This window comes from Schistocerca serialis, chromosome 3 (genome assembly GCF_023864345.2).
Source record: "Schistocerca serialis cubense isolate TAMUIC-IGC-003099 chromosome 3, iqSchSeri2.2, whole genome shotgun sequence".
In the NCBI taxonomy this organism is placed as follows: domain Eukaryota; kingdom Metazoa; phylum Arthropoda; class Insecta; order Orthoptera; family Acrididae; genus Schistocerca; species Schistocerca serialis.
Genome location: NC_064640.1, coordinates 778,093,049 through 778,109,397, shown reverse-complemented (window position 1 = coordinate 778,109,397; position 16,349 = coordinate 778,093,049). Strand labels below are relative to the sequence as shown.

Genomic DNA, 16,349 nt, shown 5'->3' with positions numbered 1-16,349 from the left:
TTAGAGGGTTTATAGTACATCAACAAGATATACTAGCGGGTTTATTCCATTTCGACAGTTGTGTCTAAGTTCTCACGATGAAGCCGTAAATGGCTTCGAAGTCGACCGTAGATAAAGTAAACAAGGCGTACTGCCCAGAGTAAAATTAGTGTGACAGTTGCCTTTACGATCCGTAGCAAAATAATTCACAGCCTAAGTCTCTCATATCCAAGGTCATAGAAGCAACACACGTAGTACAACAGAAGTACCCTCCACCACTCACTTCACAGTGGTTTCAGATTATAGGCATAAACTAAAACATTTGTGAGTCAGTGTGCAGCAGAACAGCGGTTGTTATTTGACGCTAGGAGGTACTCGCGTTAGCTGGGGATGCGGCGTGGCCGTGGCCGAGAGCGGGCCATGGTCTCTGGCGGTCAACTGAGGGCAGGCCGTGCCACGGCCTTGATGGACCGTTGCACGAAGCGGAAAAGCTACCGGGGCAGGGTGAATGCCCGCTGATGCTATAAGCTGGCGAGCGCCGCGGCGCCGTCGCACTCCGCGATGGGACTACCCGCAGGTAAGTCGTTCTGCCGCCAGGGAGCTCATACACAAACGTTACACTGTATTCAGAGCGTCGCAGAGTGAAATTTGGTATGATCATCATATTCAGTGTTTCTACTCGTAGTACAACTTTTAGTGGAAATTGGTGACATTTTTAGCGTATACCCCGAAATATTAAGTGAACTCTGAAGTATTATTACAGTTTATGGACTGTGTAACTATTAACGAGTTATTTTGTCCAATATTTTTCTTCGGACACAGGGTGTGCGTTACTGTAAGGAATATTTTTATTGAATTGCAGCACGAGCTGCACAAGAATTTCTCCGCGGACGGTTTAGGCTCGTAGTTCGTGTTATATGCTTACAGCTGAACAACGGAAGCCCCTTAATCAGTTGGCGTGCACTCAATGTGACAGGAAAGCTTTTTGTTGTTAATTTGTCACCACTGTGAACAGCCTAACAGCCGAAACCGGTCACGGTGAAATTTTGAGCAACTGGGGCTGAAATTCAAGAAAAATATTCACACTTAATTTACGTAGAGGTAGTTAATGGCGTATTTAAAGAATTTTTTCCTAACCTATAGCATAGGTACAAAGTTTACTTTTATCTGATGATTGCATGTTTTACTATGTTAATACTTGATCAGTTCAATGCAGATATGGTTCAGATAGTAGGTAGTGGAAGTTAATGACTCGTGTGGTCTGACGTATGTAAGCGGCATTTCCTGCCTGCACTGTAAGCCAATGAGTCTTTCAGACTTCATTGTATATTAAAGACAAGTATGGTAAAGCAGTTCAGACGCTTGAAACAGTTTCTGTAATGTGATACTATGAAATGATAAACGATAAATATTGAAGCATATTTATCACAACATTCAGATTAACCAAAGGTCTTTGGCTTAGTCGGCAAAGTGAACGGATTTGAATGGCAAATAAAGATTGTGGTAACAGACTGAACTGTAAAGTAACCTAATGTTTACGTTTGCGCATTATTTAAACTTTGCCGTATTTAATGCAATTTTCATCATAAAAACTAATATTGCAAGGCAACGTCAGAATTGAGTATTTTGGTACAAACTATGTACATATATTGATACATAAATTATGAAAAGTGCAAGGGAATCCAGTACGTAATTTATACTAACCAAAGTGAAAATGTACATCTGTGTATCATAATACTTCAGGAAGGAGAGAGTTGTCTAAATAGTACCTGCAGTAAACGAAGCGATGTGACCCACTTCAGAAGAAAGGTTCAAATAATTATTTTTCTTTGATATCGTTCAGCACCCGGTCGGAGACTTAGTTGAAAAATTGAAAACTTAGCTCTTGTCAGATTGCGGTTATATAGAAGCATACGGTTTTTTTAGTATTAGATATTTCAGAGGAGTCCAAAATCTACGTTCATTTGTTTCTGTAGTGTCGTTGCATCCCCAACCGCGGAACGCAGTGCCGCCTCAGGCACCGTCGAGAGTTTAAATATGCCTTACCTGTGTTACTGTGTTTCGAACGTCCTCGGTAGCTGTTGGAACCTAATCAATGTTATTTCTACTTTTATTACTGGTGCATCTGTGAGGAGGGGGAATGGAGGGGAGTGTTACCGTCCATGTAGTTGCGAAGCCGAAGCCAGTTAAAATAGCTCGACTGTCTGAAGCCATGTGAGGCAGTGGTCGGACACTGTACTTAGAGTACGGGTGTTCGTGACTTAAATCGCAGTACGGTCATCCAAATTTAGGTTTCCCTGCTTTCCCTAAATCGCATACAGCGAATGCCGAAATGGTTCCTTCCCCACTCAGAGCTTGTACACGGTGTCTAATCACCTCATAGTCGGCGGGACGTAAGACATTCCTTTTCTTCCTTCTGAAATTGGAAAAAAGCACAGAACTCCTACTAGAAAGTAAATGTACACTGTTGGCATTGTAATATTGCTCAGCGAAAATTTTGTACTGATGGTATTTACAGATTGTTTACTGCCCCCGGATATTTAAAATTCACTTCTGTCTGCCACAGGCTGTTGCGTAACATACTGCCATCAACATACGCCTTAGGCCTCACTCGTTTTGAAGTCGTTACAATTCAATGCAATTTATGTCACTACGTAGCACGCTCGCAGCTGCACGTGCCTATTTAAAAAATGTCCTACGTCAATAGCTACGAAATAAGTGATTCGAGCTAAGGCAATCTGTGAGCTTAACAGTACTGCACCAGACATGTTGTAGCCCTAAATATAGTGCCGTCAGCGTATAGACAATTTCCGAATAAAAAAGGTCGAATTGTGCGGTTGTGAAAAGATGTTCTGGGCTACCTTACATAGTTACACATTCGCACGCAGTATGGGAAAAGGGAATACCTTTACAATGCTTCTCACGAAGGAAGCAACTCGCCAGAAGCAAAATCTAGTGCGGTGTTCAGTCGAATGTTTGACAACAACATTATGTTGGGCAACCGAGTGTCATCACTAGATGGCAGCAAGCTAGCGTATCCACCTTAATATTTGGATATAAACTAGTAAAACCAACTGACTGTTGTCACTTCCTGGATTTTTGACTTTGAATTTCTGAAACCTCTCCCAGTTTCTTCCGGTTAATCGTTTTCAGTTACATTGGGTTCCGAACTGAATTCTCGCGATCTCCTGTCTTAAGGAGTAACTTCTGCAGCAGACAATACCGTTTATACAAGCTTCGTAAAGAGCTCCCATTGTAGAGAAATAATCTACGTTGATGAGAAGGCATCGTAGACATTGAGGAGAGGAAATCAGTTTACGTACCAGTGACAACCGTCGCTAGTTCTCATTTTGAAAGCTATAACAAAATTTCTAAACAGTAAACAGAAATCATGCTCTACTCTCAACATACCACATCCACGATCAACATTTGTTAGCTCTTCATAATCTATAGCACAGTTTCTTACTAGATCACTTCAAAATTTTCGTCTTAGTTTTCTACTTATTCTCGACTACTAGAAAGAAAACTGTAATATTAACGAGAACATAGATTTGAATTTAAATAACAAAATGAAACCTTAACCAAGCAGAGGGTAACAGGTCTACGTGCATTGTTATTGTTAATGAAACATGTGAACAGCCATTAAATTCAGAAATAAAGTACACGTACTTAATACAGAACATCCCATAGTGTAGTTGGTTGCCGTTATGTCACCTGGTATAAAACTGTCTACTGCAACAACAACACTAGTCTGCATCCACCACAAACAGCAGCATTAAGTTGTAAAACTGAAGCACAGGAGGAGCTACATTGAGGTTCGATGTCTTCACAGTACTTGTTACTACAACGCCAGCATGTGCGTAGGTCTCTAATCCACAACGCGTGTTTTATCTTGCTACTAATGGCTTCTGGACGGAAGAAGTAGAATCGTAGCGAGTCCTATTCCCGCTGTATGGAGTTTTTGCCAACAACCTCTGTACGTAAGCAATACTTTGTCTCTCATGGGGGACAAGGATTTATAGTGACTGGTTCGTGCAGCACACTAAGTTTTCATGTCACAACAACGTACATAATGATGGAATTGGACACATCTAACTCCTGTGAAATCTCTTACGAAAGGCATGAGAATTAGGACCATATCCTATGTTGTTGTTGTTATGGTACAAATCACACAAATTTCTACATGTCATAGTACAGTCGAACGCTCTCTCGGTTACAGCAAAATAAAATATTTTTGATGATGCATCAAAATCTTGGGCCCTTTTTGCTCGCTTGGCTAACTCCAGACAGTAGGTAATTTAAAGATTGCAGTAACTACTATGGATACTGCGTGGCAATTTCACACAAATTTCCGATAAAATCAATAGTCAGATGCATGATATATTAACAACTCAATGTCACAAAAGTAGTGGTCGTTGGGCAGGACGCGGGCAGCAATCTTTATCGCTTAGCAGTGACTCTGAGGAAAGCATGACTCGCGTTCCGCTGTTACAGAGCAGGCGTTTACGTATTTCTCTTCCATAAGGAGACGTTTTCGTTCTGTTTTCCCTCAATTTTGTAATTATTCCATAGCGACTAGGTAATCAACGCTCATTAAAAATACCTCTCAAAACTATTTCCAATCGCACAAATGGTTCAAATGGCTCTGAGCACTATGGGACTTAACATCGTAGGTCATCAGTCCCCTAGAACTTAGAACTACTTAAACCTAACTAACCTAAAGACATCACACACATCCATGCCCGAGGCAGGATTCGAACCTGCGACCGTAGCAGTCCCGCCGTTCCGGACTGCAGCGCCTAGAACCGCAAGACCACCACGGCTGGCTCCAATCGAACAAATTCAGTGTAGTTACAAAGCTGTTGTGCAGGACATCATTGTAATTATTTCTCTGCCTTAGAACATTCATTAGTGGCCCTCATTCAGTAATTACTGAAGCCCTTGAACATTAGTGTTAGTTTTAGTATTACGATTAGTATTATACAGTAATTACAAAGATGGGCTAGGTCGTCGGCACACTCCTTTTGGGTGACAGTTTACAAGCAGATGTCTTGTAATGTGTTACGTGGGTGAAGTATATGTTACTCATTTAAGAATGTTAGTATAAGTGTTACAACATGAGCATTTATTTTTGTAGTATGCATGAGATGCTTCCCCTTCAAAACTGACCGTAAAGCTCAGTGTACTTTCGTGGAGTGGAGATAACAATGTGGAGATATAAAAAACAGTTGTCACCAGTGCCATATTCAGAGACGTTGTACAAGTTCGTAATAATAATAATTGAGGTGTTTCATAAGATCAGATGTACTTTTCGTCTCGTATCTCCATAGGGAGGAGATGGAGGATGTCAAACTAAGAGCATACAATACGTATTTCCGAAAAAAGAAGAAATAAGCTAATATACCACCCACAATTCCCAGGTAAAATGGTCGTCACGGAAGAATTTTTCTATTTCAAAGGTAATAATACTTGTCACAACAGGGAAATGCAAACCTTCTGAGGTGTATATACATTTATTAGGTTATTGCAGCCACGATCATGAAAGAGAAAAACGGTTTACAATACTCATTTACATTACTACCCTGAAGATGTATAGAAGCCATTTTTAACTAACATATTGATGCTATTACAGATATAAGGGTGTCTCTCAATTTCTACTATAGGCTTCTAGAGGTTGTAGAAGTTACTTAGCAGGTAGTTTTGCTAATTTCTGTTTTAGACATTCAGATTCACTTGACAAAGTTGGTTAGTCAAAGATGTTTGACGTACTGCAACAGGAAACCTTTATTAAATGTTGCCTTGCCAGTACTTCCCTTGATCCCTAGATTCTATTCCAAAATAATGTTAGTAGGCTTTCTTTACAATCGGAGAAATCTTCTTATGCCTAGTAACCATGGACTCTACGCAGATGCAGCAGAAACTGTAGGGCGTATTGCTACAGGCACTGACAAGAAGCATTTTCTAGAAGAGAAATACATATTTCAAATTAAAATTTTACCATTGTGCGACAAGGTGGTGGTCTATAGCCTTTTGACTTACAGTGTTAGTGATAGTTACTAAATTTAACATTCATTTTACGTATAAAAATTTAACTGTTTAAACATACTTAAATCTTATTATTAATCGTTTAACATTGCGAGCAATAAAATAAAACTGAAAAACAGGAACCAGCGGGGATGGAACCAAAGTTGTCGATCTTAGGGTCCGCAGTCTTACCCACCTTTTTAATATTTTATTTTACTTTTTTAGGGCCTCAAAGCTTCTCTTAAACCATTCCTTACTGTCACCAAACGTGTCTTCATAGGCTATATTTCAGTGCCTTTGTTGAATGCGTGCGTGACCTCATAATGAAATAATGTTGATACCACGAAATACAATTTTGTCATTCTTCCGACTTCACAATGCATTAAATTCCTGTTCCAAAGCAAAAAATTAACAAAATTCAGGCACATATTACTCTAGGCTGAATAAAATCTATTTCTTTTCACTTCAGAAGAAAAGGAACGTATTTCCGGACACAATGGAGGAAGGTTTCTATATCTGCTGTAAAAAAAAAAAAATTCTTCTAATAAAGCAATTTTCTGTTATTGGTTATCATGACATAAGATTCATCTTTCTAGTGGGTAAAAGTCAATTGTCCTTTTTTTCTTTTGAGCAAATTTCTATTTATCCGTGTACTTGTTTCTTCTTTGTTGCCGACTTCTCTTTCTACTCACACACATGTGTAACTTACATGTCATAGTCATAGCAGTGTAAGTCTCTATAGTTTGCCTGATCACTGCGTCGGTTATCTATTAACTGGCGCGATTCCTTGATCATATACAGCATGTTGCCAAATGTTTTCCGATGATTGACATCCCGTGCAATCCGAAAATATTCCCCTTAAATATAGGACAAATATTTTGAGAATGTAGTCTTGGTTTTCAGTGTAGCTGACTGTATGTACGATCAGCCATAGCCGGCCGGTGTGGCCGAGCGGTTCTAGGCGCTGTAGTCTGGAACCGCGCGACCGCTACGGTCGCAGGTTCGAATCCTGCCTCGGGCATGGATGTGTGTGATGTCCTTAGGTTAGTTAGGTTTAACTTGTTCTAAGTTCTAGGGGACTGATGACCTCAGATGTTAAGTCCCATAGTGCTCAGAGCCATTTCAACCATTTCATCCATAGTGCTGCATTTTGTATAGTAATAGGGTATCGCGTGCGGTCAGGCCGCGTCGGTTCTCGAACGTTCAGATACCATGCGTTCGTCTCATCAATGATGGCTAGTCGGTAGCTGAGAAAATCCCACATGTCCTGCGCTGCTCCGCAAACAAATCTGTGTGCGAGCGATTCAACGTTTCCGCCTTTGTGGCAGGCAGCTGTTACATTGAGGGGGATTCTGGGCAATTTGTCTGTAGTACGGATTTTGTCAGTGATAGATACCATCGTGAGCGAATCCGTGAAGGCCGTAAGGCTGGTTAATATTTAGCCACAGAACTGTCCAGTTCACCTGCGGTTCCCATTCTTCAATAGTGTTTCCGCGTGCGTCCTTTTCCGTGATTGTACACTACTGGCCATTAAAATTACTACACCACGAAGATGACGTGCTACGGACGCGAAATTTAACCTACAGGAAGAAGATGCTGTATTGTGCAAATGATTAGCTTTTCAGAGCATTCACACAAGGTTGGCGCCGGTGGCGACACCTACAACGTGTTGACATGAGGAAAGTTTCCAACCGATTTCTCATACACAAACAGCTGTTGACCGGCCTTGCCTGGTGAAACGTTGTTGTGATGCCTCGTGTAAGGAGGAGAAATGCGTACCATCACGTTTCCGACTTTGATAAAGGTCGGATTGTAGCCTATCGCGACTGCGGTTTATCATATCGCGACATTGCTGCTCGCGTTGGCCGAGATCCAATGACTGTTAGCAGAATATGGAATTGGTGGGTTCAGGAGGATAATACGCAACGCCGTGCTGGATCCCAACGGCCTCGTATCACTAGCAATCGAGATAACAAGCATCTTATCCGCATAACTGTAACGGATAGTGCAGCCACGTTTCGATCCCAGAGTCAACAAATGGGGATGTTTGCAAGACAACAACCATCTGCATGAAGAGTTCGACGACGTTTCCAGCAGCACGGACTATCAGCTCGGAGACCATGGCTGCGGACCCTTGAAGCTGCATCACAGACAGGAGCGCCTGCGATGGTGTACTCAACGACGAACCTGGGTGCACAAATGGCAAAACGTCATTTTTTCTGTTAACAGCATCATGATGGTCTCATCCGTGTTTGGCGACTTCGTGGTGAACGCACATTGGAAGCGTGGATTCGTCATCGCCATACTGGCGTATCACCCGGCGTGATGGTATGGGGTGCCATTGGTCACACGTGTCGTCACCTCTTGTTCGCATTGACGGCACTTTGAACAATGGACGTTACATTTCAAATGTGTTACGACCCGTGGCTCTACCCTTCATTCGATCCCTGCGAAACCCTACATTTCAGCAGGATAATGCACGACCACATGTTGCCGGTCCTGTATGGGCCTTTCTGGATACAGAAAATGTTCGACTGCTGCCCTGGCCAGCACATTCTCCATATCTCTCACTAATTGAAAACGTTTGGTCAATGGTGACCGAGCAACTGGCTAGTCACAATACGCCAGTCACCACTCATGATGAACTGTGGTATCGTGTTGAAGCTGCATGGGCAGCTGTCCCTGTACACGCCATCAAAGCTCTGTTTGACTCAATGCCGAGGCATATCAAGGTCGTTATTACGGCCAGAGGTGGTTCTTCTGGGCACTGATTTGTCAGGATCTGTGCACCCAAATTGCGTGAAAATTTAATCACATGTCAGTTCTAATATAATATATTTGTCTAATGAATACCCGTTTACCGTCTGCATTTCTTCTTAGTGTAGCAATTTTAATGGCTAGTAGTGTATACAGGGTGTTACAAAAATGTACGGCCAAACTTTCAGCAAACATTCCTCACACAGAAATAAGATGTTATGTGGACATGTGTCCGGAAACGCTCAATCTCCATGTTAGAGCTCATTTTAGTTTCGTCGGTATGTACTGTACTTCGCCGGCCGAAGTGGCCGTGCGGTTAAAGGCGCTGCAGTCTGGGACCGCAAGACCGCTACGGTCGCAGGTTCGAATCCTGCCTCGGGCATGGATGTTTGTGATGTCCTTAGGTTAGTTAGGTTTAACTAGTTCTAAGTTCTAGGGGACTAATGACCTCAGCAGTTGAGTCCCATAGTGCTCAGAGCCATTTGAATTTTTTGTACTGTACTTCCTCGATTCACCGCCAGTTGGCCCAATTGAAGGAAGGTAATGTTGACTTCGGTGCTTGTGTTGACATGCGACTCATTGCTCTACAGTACTAGCATCAGACACGTCAGTACGTAGCATCAACAAGTTAGTGTTCATCACGAACGTGGTTTTTCAGTCAGTGCAATGTTTACAAATGCGGACTTTGCAGATGCCCATTTGATGTATGAATTAGCACGCGGCAATAGCCGTGGCGCGATACGTTTGTATCGACACAGATTTCCAGAACGAAGGTGTCCCGACAGGAAGACGTTCCAATCAATTGATCGGCGTCTTAGGGAGCACGGAACAATCCAGCCTATGACTCGCGACTGGGGAAGACCTAGAACGACGAGGACACCTGCAATGGATGAGGCAATTCTTCGTGCACTTGACGATAACCCTAATGTCAGCGTCAGAGAAGTTGCTGCTGTACAAGGTAACGTTGTCATGTCACTGTATGGAGAGTGCTACGGGAGAACCAGTTGTTTCCGTACCATGTACAGCGTGTGCAGGCGCTATCAGCAGCTGATTAGATTCCGCAGGTACGCTTCTGCGAATGGTTCATCCAACAATGTGTCAATCCTCATTTCAGTGCAAATGTTCTCTTTACAGATGAGGCTTCATTCCAACGTGATCAAATTGTAAATTTTCACAATCAACATGTGTGGGCTGATGAGAATCCGCACACAATTGTGCAATCACGTCATCAACACAGATTTTCTGTGAATGTTTGGGCAGGCATTGTTGGTGATGTCTCGATTGGGCCCCATGTTCTTCCACCTACGCTCAATGGAACACGTTATCATGATTTCATACGGGATACTCTACCTGTGCTGCTAGAACATGTGCCTTTACAAGTACGACACAACATGTGGTTCATGCACGATGGAGCTCCTGCACATTTCAGTCGAAGTATTCGTACGCTTCTCAACAACAGATTCGGTGACCGATGGATTGGTAGAGGCGGACCAGTTCCATGGCCTCCACGCTCTCCTGACCTCAACCCTCTTGATATTCATTTATGGGGTCATTTGAAAGCTCTTGTCTACGCAACCTCGGTACCAAATGTAGAGACTCTTCGTGCTCGTATTGTGGATGGCTGTGATACAATACGCCATTCTTGTACTTGGATAGTATCGTAAATGTTGCTTGCGATGGATAATTGAACTTTTGTAGGAATATCAGGTGTCTGCCAGAGTGCAAATTCAGCGTGGCCCTGATGCGATTGAGAAGGTTCACATATTCTTAGTTAACGTGCGGTCATGTATGGTCTCCCAGTAAATGATAAGAGAACAGTGTGAGCTTTGTTACTCGACCGATGTCACCTCAGGAGTTTTGCCAAGGCCACCAATGAGGAGAAGTATGGTGGTCTTCCTGGTGTTGGTTCGAGCACCAGACGCTTTCAAGTAGATTTTTAAATAAGTCTTCCAGGGAGGCCAGGTTTTGTTCGGAAGAGAGACAAACACGTCGTCTGCGTATGTTGTGCAGCAGAGTCACGCGTTCTGTTCCCAATGAAACTTATTAGTGATTCAAAGGCCTTAGCATACAGAGCCTTCGACAGTGGGCGTACTTGTCGGACAGAGAAACAGACCGACGAATACGGGGAAATTTTATGAAGTGACGATTGATTAAAATTTCAGAGGAAGCATTTGGTTACGCGCCGCGGAGGATTGCCGTAATACGAGTGCTGATATCCCGTACTCGTCAACGCTTCTATTAAACTAATGGCTCACACGGTCAATCGCTTTAGAAAAGTTTAAAAATAAAATTGCTCCTTCAGTTCCGGCCGCTGCTGCGGAGAATATCGCATGTGTGTTCCACACACTGCAGTGAGAATGCTTCTACGTGTTGGCACAATATTGGTAGCTGCGTTGTCTTCTCAAAGACTGATTCCATACGAGTCTTGGTCGAGCGCGTAATGAATCTGAAATCTGCATTAAGCAGCGTGATAGGCCGCAGGCTGCATACAGGCCAGTTTCCGTGAAAACAACTACTTTTTTATTTCATGGCGTTGGGTACTTTGGCGCCTCGCCAAACGTCATTAGCAATAGCATGAAGGGATTCTCTGAGCATGTAACAGAACTGGCAAATTTCTGCTCAGAGGCCATCAGAACCTGGCGACCTTCCCTTAACTGCGCGGAAGGTTGCGCTCTCAATTTCGTCAGTTGTGAATTGAGCTTCCAGAGTGATTCTATCCACCTCTTGCAGGTGTTCTTGGATAGTGCTGTGCACTGCGTGACAAAGGTCATCGATATTTTGCCTGTCATAGGGGGCACTGTAACACGCATAGGCATAGACTGCCTGTGTACAGAGAGTGTGTCCATAGGTGAAGTTGCCCGTGATTGGTTGATTAGCTTAGGAGCCATTTTTCTGCCAAACGTCTCTCGCGCTTCCTATGTTCGCCATGCTTTTGACTTGAAGTTCAGAGGACTTTTGGAAACGATTAAAAGGTATTTGAATTATTGAGAGACTCGTTGTGCGTTGTGCATGCATGTTCTATTTATTTGTATATCGTTTTTAGTATGTAATTAGCGTTTGCGATCTTAAATAAGAGTTGAAATAATGAGGCGTTTTGTGATGAAGTCGGTAGGCCCACTTGTGGCCTAGTGGTTCTAGGCGCTTCAGTCTGAAACCGCCCGACCGCTACGGTCGCAGCTTCGAATCCTGCCTCGGGCATGGATGCGTGTGGTGTCCTTAGGTTAGTTAGGTTTAAGTAGTTCTAAGTTCTAGGGGACTGATGACCTCAGAAGTTAAGTCCCATAGTGCTCAGAGCCATGTGAACCGGTATGCCTACATGTTTGAAATAAGCACGTTAGTAATTGTACAGTATTGTTTTTAACATCTGTAATTCGTACTGCAGACGTTCGTAAACGATACCAGGTTGTGCTGCATTTGGTTGTAAACAACTGTTACGACTTTCACTCATCGGACGTAATACAGGTACGTTAAATCTTTAGCGTTATGCACTTCCGATACAAAACAAACGCTTTACACTATTTTTTTTATTTACGTTACTTTCATTGCAATACGTCTAGTAAACGAACTTTAAACGAGATAAATGCAAGTAACGAATAATTTTACAGCAACTATATCAAATTTTACTGTGCTGTACGTAGTAGGCTACTATGAGTATATTATAGCTGTAAAGAAAGGCATTTAACGAAAGATTTCGCCTTATTGTCCTGTGCTTTTGATTCGGTGAGTGTGTACTCCACTACTGACCATTCAAAAGTCCCGACAGCAGTTTGGCAGAAAAATGGCCGCCGTATCGTCCGGTTGGCCACTCTCTCCCTATACAGGCTCTCTACATAGGCACAGTCACAGTTCCTCTCTGGGTAACTTCTTGCTAGCCGGAGCCATTCACAACATCAGCATTAGTTGAACTTTCCGCCGGCGTGCAAGGCGCAAAAACATGGAACAGCGATACCCTTTTTCTCGGCAGCTACGTCTTCTGGTTGAGCCTGAAGAAATACTCCCGACAGCTGCTTTTGCAACACGTCGGTTATTTTTAGCTTTAAAAAAACTTGATCTTTGCATATGTTGCAGCGCCTTGGATATTAGATATCTGGTAAAAGTTCCTGATACATTCATAGTAAAATTCTATGCTCGTTTTCACCATAACAGTTTCGCCTGATATATTGTTTCACTATTGACAAAAGCCAAGGCTTTTCATAGCGAATCCACGATGTCAAAGCATCGGAATGACGGTGTCTTTGTAGAAGAGCTTGATCACAATTAGGTCTTAAGTCATTTCTAATCTTGGGATTTGCAGGAGATCAGTATTCAGCTTGCAGTAGCCGAAACCACGAGAGACCTGTCGTCTTTCAAGATTTATAAAACAAGAGTAGGCACAGTGGTCAGAAAAACTGATTAGCGCTATGCCATCGCTCGTCACATGCGGTTACAGATCGGGAGAGACATATCTTATTCAGCCTGCTTGCTACACAGTGGGACAGACAGTAAATGAGAAGCGGGGACCACGAAACTGTTCTCATTTGTCAACTAGATGAAGACCGGTGACTAGAGTTTCTAGTTAGACACTTTATAAAGTTGGACGACTGATCCATGGCATAGAGGACGCAGTTGGTCTCCAGCAATGAGTGGCGGATCACCATTGGTGACGAGAACTCCTGGCAGCTCTCTTTAGAAAACAGGGAACGTTTGTCTTCCTTGAGTGGTGGTGGTTAGTGTTTAACGTCCCGTCGACAACGAGGTATTTGAGAGACGGAGCGCAAGCTCGGGTTAGGGAAGGATTGGGAAGGAAATCGGCCGTGCCCTTTCAAAGGAACCATCCCGGCATTTGCCTGAAACGATTTAGGGAAATCACGGAAAACCTAAATCAGGATGGCTGGAGACGGGATTGAACCGTCGTCCTCCCGAATGCGAGTCCAGTGTGCTAACCACTGCGCCACCTCGCTCGGTCTGTCTTCCTTGAGCCTGATGGAGCATAGAGGTTTATTATTTGTATTTCGTTGATCGTACATGACGTACGTCGAGCTTTAAGATGTCGCTGGACATCAGTAAAAGGAATGACGCCACAAATCAGGATTGCAGTCCAGTAGAATTTTTATTACGCACGTTAACAATGGCTATATAACCTGCAATAGTGATATCGGTGGTGGTAACGTCTTGAAGAAGAGCAATATTGGCCACCGTGCCATACAGAAAGTCTGCAAGAGTATAGGTTTCGTGGCCACAAATACTCCGGGTACTACTGCTTGTAGTGATATTGCACTGAAGTGACAAGTCATGGGACAGCGTTATGCACATATACAAATGGCGGTGGTAACGTGTACACAAGATATGAGGGCAGTGTGTTGGCGGAGCTGTCATTTGACTCTGATCTATGTGAAAAGGTTTCTGATGTAGTTACGGACGAACGATGGGAGCAACAGACTCTGCACGCGGAATGGTGGTTGGCGCTAGGTGAACGCGAAATAACATTTTGGAAAACTTCAGTGAATGCAATATTCCGAAATCCACAGTGTTGAGAATGTGCCGAAAATACCAAATTTTAGGCATTAACTCTTACCACGGCCAACGAAGTGGCCGACGGCCTTCACTTAACACCCGAGAGCAGTGGCGTTGTCATTGCTAGCAGACAAGCAACACTGACAGAAATAACCGCGTAAATCAATGTGGGACGTTAGACGAACGTATCCTTCAGGACAGTGCGGCGAAATTCGGCATTAATGGGCCACGACAGAAGACGATCGACGGGAGTGCCTTTGCTAACAGCACGACATCGCCTGCAGTGCTTCTCTTTGGCGCGTGAGCATATTGGCTGGACCCTAAATTGCAAAACCGTGGCCTAGTTAGGTGAATACCAATTTCAGCTGGTAAGAGCTGATACTAAAGTCAGAGTACGGTGCAGACTCCACGAAGCCGTGGATCAAATTAGCCAACAAGGCACTGGTGGTGGTGTTGTTCCATAATGGTGTGGACCGTGTTTACATGGAATCGCCTGACTCTCCTGCTCCAGCTGAACCGATCATAGACTGGTAATTATGTTCGGCTGCTTGGAGACAATTTGCAGTCAAACCACGATTGAATTTTTGTGGATGACAATTCGCCATGATACCAGGCCAAAGTTGTTCGTGCTTGATTCGAACAACATTCTGGACAATCCAAGTGACTGATTTAACCACCTAGAATTCCCGACATGAATCCCATCGAACATCTGTAGGACATAATCGAGAGGTCAGTTCATGCACAAGATCCTGTATCAGCAACACTATCGCAATGATTGACTTTTGTAGAGGCAGTTGGCGCACAATTTCTGCAGGGGACTTCCAACTACCTGTTAAGTCCATACTACTCCGAGCAAAATGAGATCCGATACGATACTAGGAGATATCTCATGACTTCTGTCGCCTGACTGTATAACTCTGGCGCTGCATCACGGTGTTGTAGTTGCAGTGCAGCATGAGGTGGCATTTCATTCTTGACTTCTGTCCACCAGTGCGATGTTTCGGGCGTTGCGGGTGGGTCTTATTCTATGGCTGTAGTGCCAGAAGTGACACCACGTGTGGAATCCGAAGAGGTTGGAGCTCCCTTTTGTAAAATCTCTTCGCCTGTTTTGTAAAGGCCTCGTCGCTGCTGCTGGAGTTTGTGAAACGGCTGCTGGTGCAGTACACCGCTAAGACAATTTCTTCCTGCCACTATTACACAGCTATGCCCCAGGATCAGGCAACAGGATCGGAGAACGAAGCTTCTACAACACTCCAACAAGTTAGTAAGTCACACAAATGTGTTATAAAGGTTTGCTTATCTCTGTTACTTGTTGAATGATTAAGTCTGCAACACTGCATGTAACGTAACAAAAAAAAGGGCCCTCAATGGCTAAGGGCAAATAATCGTAGGTAGACTTCACAGTTCATAGCTAATGAAATTTACAACTACTGTCTGTTCACTTCTAAGAGTTCACTAAACGACGCTCGCTGTCAGCGCTGGACGATGATCCATAACCAGGTGGGCAAGAGCTGCTCTTCTATCTTCCGAGTAGTCTTCTGTCTTCTGTCTTTGGGAGTCCGGTCAGTGGCGGATTTTTTTTTTTAAATTCTTTATTATCAAAACCATTATAATTATACAAATTAACTCACTACCTTACTACATTAGTGGGTCCTAACATTTATACATTTGTATTGAAATGTTGCAGCTAGTTTAGTATTAGTTGGTGAGCTATAGTTAATATTAATATTAATAACAATGGGCATCTAATATCTACATATACTGTTTATTTCCTATTCCTATGACTAATTTGTACGTGTATTCTGCAGCGTCACATGTGTGCCAGTAAAGATATAAACCTACTTGCATTTGCCTTGCTCTTCGAGCTAACCCCGAAGAGCATGCCCCTGGCACTGGGCAGGCCTCGGTGTTAATTCGCTGCAGTCCCTATCTTAATTTCCTATAACTAAGTCCTACAAACTAACTTATCCTACGTCAAATCCGGTGTGTCACGATCGGTGGTTGTTCCCTACTCCCCCTAGTCCTGCACGTGGCGGATTCCAACTTAGATGTAGTCGGCCAGTCCACGCACAGGCGGCATGGGAATAGGGCTCCTG

General features: G+C 43.4%; 1 protein-coding gene across 1 annotated transcript in view; it reads left to right on the top strand.

Annotated features, from left to right (window-relative positions):
- The first annotated feature begins 540 nt into the window (after positions 1 to 540).
- Positions 541 to 16,349, top strand: part of LOC126471223 (uncharacterized) — a 105,279-nt gene continuing 89,470 nt past the window's right edge. Inside the window, exon 1 of the mRNA XM_050099346.1 lies at positions 541 to 556. Within this exon, the coding sequence (XP_049955303.1) occupies positions 541 to 556 (16 nt within the window). The remainder of the gene's footprint in view (positions 557 to 16,349) is intronic.